Source organism: Anolis sagrei, chromosome 13 (genome assembly GCF_037176765.1).
Source record: "Anolis sagrei isolate rAnoSag1 chromosome 13, rAnoSag1.mat, whole genome shotgun sequence".
NCBI lineage: Eukaryota > Metazoa > Chordata > Lepidosauria > Squamata > Dactyloidae > Anolis > Anolis sagrei.
The window spans coordinates 15,924,634-15,933,077 of NC_090033.1; the positions used below are offsets into that span (position 1 = coordinate 15,924,634).

General features: G+C 45.5%; 1 protein-coding gene across 3 annotated transcripts in view; it reads right to left on the reverse strand.

The window, feature by feature from the left end:
* Window positions 1-6,751: 6,751 nt before the first annotated feature.
* LACTBL1 (lactamase beta like 1) overlaps window positions 6,752-8,444 on the reverse strand; it is a 54,826-nt gene continuing 53,133 nt past the window's right edge. For all 3 annotated transcript variants that reach the window (XM_067472826.1, XM_067472827.1, XM_067472828.1), the window contains one exon: window positions 6,752-8,444. This exon is cut by the window's right edge and continues 242 nt beyond it. In XM_067472826.1, the coding sequence (XP_067328927.1) occupies window positions 7,708-8,444 (737 nt within the window). In that variant the 3' untranslated portion in view covers window positions 6,752-7,707.

Sequence of the window (8,444 nt, forward strand, 5' to 3'; positions counted from 1 at the left end):
AGACGCACCCCTGTTGTTTGGTTCATCTGCGAAACGTTGCCTTATTTAGCAATGACGACGACAATTAATATTATCAACACTATTATTATAATACGAGGGACAACGTCAATAGCATTGCTTTCTCTCCCCACAATGGATACTTCTGTCAGGCACCATGGGTAATCTTTGCTGGGCGCGGGTTCATAATCGGAGCCCCTCCCCACCCGCCGAGCCTCCTCTTAATCCGGAGATTTGAAATTGCATTCCCATCATATTATCTCTCAGCCCTTAATCTTCTCCAAAACCCAGAGGGTGACAGGCCCAGACGGGAAGATTGGGCCTCCAACAACAATTTTCATTTGTTCCTTCAAAAGATAAAACACGGAGATTCAGGTCACCGAAGCGACTTGGATCCAATGATTCCCTAGAATTGCTTCTCTCGCAGGGTGGCAGAAATGGGAGTGGATGGAGAATCGTCTGGGTCAACCAAGGCCACCACAGAAAGTTGGTAGCATCATTCATGGAGACAATGGATGAAGTTGTCCCCTCTCATAGCCCATAGCCCATGGACAATAGAGTTGTCCGCCCTCAAGCACATAACCCAAAGTCAACAGAGTTGGCCCTTCTCATAGCCCATGGGCAATAGAGTTGTCCGCCCTCAAGCACATAACCCATGGAAAATAGTGTTGTCCACCCTCAAGCACATAACCCAAAGTCAACAGAGTTGTCCCCTCTCATATCCCATGGACAATAGAGTTGTCCACCCTCAAGCACATGACCCAAACTCAACAGAGTTGTCCTCTCTCATATCCCATGGACAATAGAGTTGTCCGCCCTCAAGCACATAACCCAAACTCAACAGAGTTGGCCCCTCTCATATCCCATGGACAATAGAGTTGTCCGCCCTCAAGCACATAACCCAAAGTCAACAGAGTTGGCCCCTCTCATAGCCCATGGTCAGTAGAGTTGTCCACCCTCAAGCACATAACCCAAACTCAACAGAGTTGGCCCCTCTCATATCCCATGGATGAGTTGTCCACCCTCAAGCACATAACCCAGAGTCAACAGAGTTGGCCCTTCTCGTAGCCCATGGACAATAGAGTTGTCCACCCTCAAGCACATGACCAGAGTCAACAGAGTTGTCCCCTCTCATATCCCATGGACAATAGAGTTGTCCTCCCTCAAGCACATAACTCAAAGTCAACAGAGTTGGCCCCTCTCATAGCCCATAGCCCATGGACAACAGAGTTGTCCTCCCTCAAGCACATAACCCAAAGTCAACAGAGTTGTCTCCTCTCATAGCCCATGGTCAAAAGAGTTGTCTGCTCTCGAACCCATAACCAAATAGTCATCAGAGCTGTCTCCTCTCATATTCTGTATTCCATGGCCAGTAGAGCTGTCCACTCTTCAGCCCAAAGTCAACAGAGTTGTCCCCTCTCATAGCCCATGGCCAATGGAGTTGTCCTCTCTCATGGCACATAGCCCATGGGCAATAGAGTTGGCTTCCCTCAAGCACATAACCCAAAGTCAACAGAGTTGGCCCCTCTCATATCCCATGGACAATAGAGTTATCCGCTCTCAAGCACATAACCCAAAATCAACAGAGTTGGCCCCTCTCATATCTCATGGGCAATAGAGTTGGCTGCCCTCAAGCATATGACCTGGAGTCAACTGAGTTGTCCTCTCTCATATCCCATGGACAATAGAGTTGTCCGCCCTCAGGCACATAACCCAAACTCAACAGAGTTGTCCCCTTTCATATCCCAAGGACAATAGAGTTGTCTGCCCTCAAGCACATAACCCAAAGTCAACAGAGTTGGCCCCTCTCATATCCCATGGATGAGTTGTCCACCCTCAAGCACATAACCCAAACTCAACAGAGTTGGCCCTTCTCATAGCCCATAGCCCATGGACAATAGAGTTGTCCGCCCTCAAGCACATAACCCAAAGTCAACAGAGTTGCCCCCCCTCATAGCCCATGGTAGATAGAGTTGTCCCCACTCATATCCCATGGACAATAGAGTTGTCTGCCCACAAGCACATAACCCAAACTCAACAGAGTTGGCCCTTCTCATAGCCCATGGCCAATAGAGTTGTCCCCTCTCATATCCCATGGACAATAGAGTTGTCCACCCTCAAGCACATAACTCAAAGTCAACAGAGTTGGCCCCTCTCATATCCCATGGACAAAAGAGTTGTCCCCTCTCATAGCCCATAGCCCATTGACAATAGAGTTGCCAGCCCTCAAGCACATAACCCACAGTTAACAGAGTTATCTCCTCTCATAGTCTGTATTCCATGGCCAATGGAGCTGTCCACTCTTCAACTCACAGTCTTCTCACATAGCACATGATGAACCGAGTTGTCCCGTCTCATAGCCCTTTTCCCATGGGCAATGGAATTGTTCACTGTCATTGCCCATAGTCAACATAGTTATTGCCTCTCATAGCTATGGCCAGTGGAGTTGTCCACTTTCAAGCACATAACCCATCGTTAACAGTTGTCTCCTCTCATAGTCCATTCCATGGCCAATAGAGTTGTCCACTCTTCAGCCCATAGTCAACAGAGTTGTCTCATCTCATAGTCCATGGCCCATGGGCAATGGAGTTGTTCACTGTCATTGCCCATAGTCAACATAGTTATTGCCTCTCATAGCTATGGCCAGGGGAGTTGTCCACTCTCAAGCACATAGCCCATAGTTAACAGAGTTGTCTCCTCTCATAGTCTGTATTCCATGGCCAATAGAGTTGTCCAGTCTTCAGCCCATAGTCAACAGAGTTGTCTCCTCTCATAGCCCATGGCCAATGGAGTTGTCCCCTCTCAGCCTATAACCCATGACCAATAGAGTTGTCTTCTCTTATAGCTCATAGTCCATGACCAAATGAGCTATCCACTCTCAAGCCCATAGTCAACAGAGTTGTCCCCTCTCATAACCCATGGCCAATGATTCAAACTACAAGAGAGGAGATTCCATCTGAACATTAGGAAGAACTTCCTGACTGTGAGAGCCGTTCAGCAGTGGAACTCTCTGCCCCGGAGTGTGGTGGAGGCTCCTTCTTTGGAAGCTTTTAAACAGAGGCTGGATGGCCATCTGTCAGGGGAGATTTGAATGCAATATTCCTGCTTCTTGGCAGAATGGGGTTGGACTGGATGGCCCATGAGGTCTCTTCCAACTCTTTGATTCTATGAAAGAAGCCAGAATGGAAGTCCAAAGAACTTCTAACTGTGCTGACACAAAAGAGACATGCACAAGAAGTGGAAAAGGGGAGAAATCACCAAAGAAGAATTCAAACAAATAGCCAACACCTGTAGGGAAAAGGTCCGCAAGGCTAAAGCACAAAACGAGCTCAGGCTTGCCAGGGACATTAAAAACAACAAAAAGGGCTTCTTTTCTTATGTCAGTAGAAAAAGGAAAAACAAGGAGGTGATAGGGCAGTGGAACTCTCTGCCCCGGAGTGTGGTGGAGGCTCCTTCTTTGGAAGCTTTTAAGCAGAGGCTGGATGGCCATTTGTCAGGGGTGATTTGAATGCAATATTCCTGCTTCTTGGGCAGGGGGTTGGACTGGATGGCCCATGAGGTCTCTTCCAACTCTTTGATTCTATGATTCTATGATGTTGCCTCCTCTCTTAGTCCATAGTTCATGGCCAGTGGAGTAGTCCGCTCTCATAACCCACACTAAACAGGGTTGTTCCCTCTCATAGCCCAAAGCCCATGGGCCAATACAGTTGTCCACCTTCAAGTACATAACCCAAATTCAGCAGAGGTATTCCCTCTCATAGATCATGGTCAATGGAGTTGTCCATAGGCTATGTTGTTCCACACATAGCGAATAGTTGCCAGGTCAGGATCTTCATGAAAGGCTGGTATTAATGACCCAGTGAAATAGATGGGACCAGATATACCTTTGTGATGTCTGATGAGGTCATGAAGTATGATACCTTGAGAGCCAATGTAGTATAGTGTAGTGGATTGAGCATTGAACAGGAGGTACATCTACATTCTACACCAGGGGTCCTCAAACTTTTTAAACAGAGGGCCAGGTCACCAAATTTGGACAAAATACATCTATCAGGCCAATAAGTGACTATCACTCATAAAACACTGAAAAACACAGTGGAAGAGACTTAAAAAGCAACACCCCCCCCCCAAATACATTACAATACATGCACAAAACCATATATATCTATATATATATATACACAAACACACACATCTATGCATATACACATACAAAACGCATACACAGAAAGGGGGAAAGAAGGAAGGAAAGAAAGAAGGAGGGAGAGAAGGAGGCAAAGAAGGAGGGAAGGAGAGAAAGAAAGAAAGGCGAGAAGGAGGGAGAGAAAGAGAAAGAAAGAGGGAAAGAAGGGGGGAAGGAGAGAAAGAAGGGTAGAGAATGAAGGAAGGGGAGAAGGAGGGAGAGAAAGAGAGAAAGAAAGAGGGAAAGAAAAAAAGGGGAAGGAGAGAAAGAAGGAAGGAAAGAAAGAAGGGTAGAGAAGGAAGGAAGGAAGGAAGGAGAGAAAGAGAGAAAGAGAGAAAGAAAGAGGGAAAGAGGGAAAGAAAAAAGGGGAAGGAGAGAAAGAAGGAAAGAAAGAAAGAAGGGTAGAGAAGGAAGGAAGAAAGGAAGGAGAGAAGGAAAGAGGGAAAGAAGAAGGGAAGAAGGAGGGAAGGAAACAAAGAAGGGTAGAGAATGAAGGAAGGGGAGAAGGAGGGAGAGAAGGAGAGAAAGAAAGAGGGAAAGAGGGGGAGGAAAGAAAGAAAGAAAGAAAGGTAGAGAAGGAGGGAAGGAGAGAAGGAAAGAGGGAAAGAAGGAGGGAAAGAAAGAAAGAAAGAAGGGTAGAGAATGAAGGAAGGAGAGAAGGAGGGAGAGAAAGAAAGAGAAAAAGGGAAAGAAGAAGGGGAAAAAGGAGGGGAGAGAAAGAAGGAAAGAAAGAAAGAAGGGTAGAGATTGAAGGAAGGAGATAAGGAGGGAGAGAGAGGGAAAGAAGGAGGGAAGGAGAAAAGGAAAGAAAGAAAGGTTGAGTATGGTCAAGGTTAACTTGAAAGTTGAGTATGGTCAACGTTAACTTGAAAGAAAGTTGAGTATGGTCAACGTTAACTTGAAAGAAAGTTGAGTATGGTCAACGTTAACTTGAAAGTTGAGTATGGTCAACGTTAACTTGAAAGAAAGTTGAGTATGGTCAACGTTAACTTGAAAGAAAGTTGAGTATGGTCAACGTTAACTTGAAAGAAAGTTGAGTATGGTCAATGTTAACTTGAAAGTTGAGTATGGTCAACGTTAACGTTAACGTTAACAGGAAGACTCAATGAATGAATGAATACGTAATACATTTGAGTCAAAATCCTTTATTGGCAGGGTACATTTTACAAGTGGTTTCATGTTGACCTATGTGGACATACAACCCGTGCTTGCACAATCCAAATTCATACAAAAGAACACACACACTTACACATCCTATATGACATATATTATGGGAAGGAATACTCAGATATTCCCATGAGTTGACTTTTCCTACCATTTTGGTAAAGAAACAACCATTATAAAAAAACAACAGCAATGCTCAAACTTTACAAGGCACACCATCCTTTGTCTATTACAACACACACACACACACTAAGCCTTGGATTCTACTGGAGACCATTATTCATGAGTAAATCCCATTGAGTCATTAAGTATATATAGGCTTGGGTAACCACGGAAAAAATTAGTTCTAAACTCGTTTTGTTTTTAGGGGGCCCTTGCGTTTCGTTTTTTTTAATAATTCCGAAATTTACCTTTAAAAAATTACGAAATTTATGAAATTTCGTAAAATTACGAATCGATTCGTTAATGGCGGACGCGATTGCGCAATATGCTAAAAAAAAACCCTCCAAATGGGACAGGAGGAACTTCTGAAGCTTCCCTCTCCCTCTGTTGTTGACTGTTGGTGTGATAAAACAAACAACAACTATAAAACTTGCACCAGACATGCGAAAATAATTACGAAATAATTACTAAATAATTTCGAAATAATTACGAAATAATTTCGAAATAATTACGAAATAATTACAAAATAATTACGAAATAATTTCGAAATAATTACGAAATAATTACGAAATAATTACGAAATAAATTGAAAAAAATTGTTTCGAATCTGAATTACTCCTCACACTATTCCTGCATGGCTCAATATTGGATCGTAAGCTAATTTAAATACGAATTAGTAACGAATTACGAAATTAACGAACGAAACCGCCCAAGCCTAGTAACCATAACCACCCATGATAAGTGAGGAAACACTGTATTCTCAATTTCTTCTCCAATTGGTTCTATGTCGGAACGTTATCATTCTTTGAAACCGAAGTAGAGCACGACTCTGTAACAATCCATTCAGTTATTCCGATTTGGCAGAGAGAGTTCCAGTTAATACTCTGTCGTGCCATATTGTCAGCAGTCTCTCTAACTTCCTCCCATTTCCTTCCTTTGTCCCTGGCATATTTCACTTGGGTTCAAAGTGCTAAAGTAGTTTGCATTCAGTTAATAACTATTCAGCAGCAGAGATCAGAGATCGTGCCCATTCTCGTTGGCTCAGGCAAAAGCAAACTGCTGTAATCCTTGCTTGACTGTTCTACCACATTAATGACTCTCGTCATCCTGACCAATCTCTGATGTCTCTAGGCCAGACATGTCCCACCAGTGAAATGTTGGGGAGCATGTAGTAACATGACCCCACGTTCTTGGTTTCCAGGGAGTACAGTCACCCTTGAAATATCTGGTCACTGAAGCTTGGGGATGTGTATATCAACATGTAATCCAAGTATACAGTTGCGTCACCTAGAACGTCTGTCCCACCAGAAGCCATCAAGTCTCTAGGCCAGACATGTCCCACCAGTGAAATGTTGGGGAGCATGCATTAACATGACCCCACGTTGTTGGTTTCCAGGGAGTACAGTCACCCTCGAAATATCTGGTCACTGAAGCTTGGGGATGTGTATATCAACATGTAATCCAAGTATACAGTTATGTCACCTAGAAAGTCTGTCCCACCAGAAGCCATCAAGTCTCTAGGCCAGACATGTCCCACCAGTGAAATGTTGGGGAGCATGCATTAACATGACCCCACATTCTTGGCTTCCAGGGAGTACAGTCACCCTCGAAATATCTGGTCACTGAAGCTTGGGGATGTGTATATCAACATGTAATCCAAGTATACAGTTGCGTCACCTAGAACGTCTGTCCCACCAGAAGCCATCAAGTCTCTAGGCCAGACATGTCCCACCAGTGAAATGTTGGGGAGCATGTAGTAACATGACCCCACATTCTTGGTTTCCAGGGAGTACAGTCACCCTCGAAATATCTGGTCACTGAAGCTTGGGGATGTGTATATCAACATGTAATCCAAGTATACGGTTGTGGCACCTAGAACGTCTGTCCCACCAGAAGCCATCAAGTCTCTAGGCCAGACATGTCCCACCAGTGAAATGTTGGGGAGCATGCATTAGCATGACCCCACGTTCTTGGTTTCCAGGGAGTACAGTCACCCTCGAAATATCTGGTCACTGAAGCTTGGGGATGTGTATATCAACATGTAATCCAAGTATACGGTTGTGGCACCTAGAAAGTCTGTCCCACCAGAAGCCATCAAGTGCCCTTGGAGGACAGAAGAAGGTCCCAGCCATTGGTGGTATGAAGCCATAGTCCCTCCCAGTCTCCTTGCATAGTAAAAATGGCCTCCTCGCCATTAGCAATTAACTGTAGAACACGGGTTTGCGATGGATGCGTAAGACGTTGTATGTGTTCAGACCTGGAGCATCAAAGCCAGGGGATAATCCCTTGCGGTCGAAAGGGTAGAAGTTGAAAAGCTGCCCGTCTTGGGTCTCCAAGGAAACGGAGGCTGAGCCGAGGTGGAGAGTGCAGGGGAACTCCTTGTCGAAGACCACCTGGAAAACACGGTCCTCAAGGTGGTGCAGTTTGATGGTCCGGTAATTTGCTGGTATCAGCTCCTCAATATGGGGCCCAAACTGCTGCATCACCAGCACCCCACCAGCACCCACCTTGATCTCATAGAAAGTCAAGTTGGAGTAAGTGTAGTACCCGACGTAGGGGGCGGGGCTTGGAGGCGGGGCAAGGCTCTTCTCGGCTTCACGGAAAGCTGACTCCATGGCGGGAATGAGCTGTTCGTAGGTCTGTGCCACCACGTCTCCTCCCTGAGGACGGGGACCAGCCATGAGGACGATGAAGCTCAAGCGCAGCTTCGGCACCAAGGAGAAGGTGGCGGAGTAGCCGTCCAAGTCGCCATCCTTCCTAATGATATCGTACCCAAGTTGCTCATTGATTTCCCAGGGCGTTCCAGTCTTGTTGGCAAAGTACTCACTGGAGCACTTGAAGAGGGGCGTCAACATAGTTTTCACCGTGTCCGGCTCCAGAAGGCGCCGATGGTAAGTCCCCAAGAAGACCATGGCCAGCTTGGCGAGGTCGGCGGCTG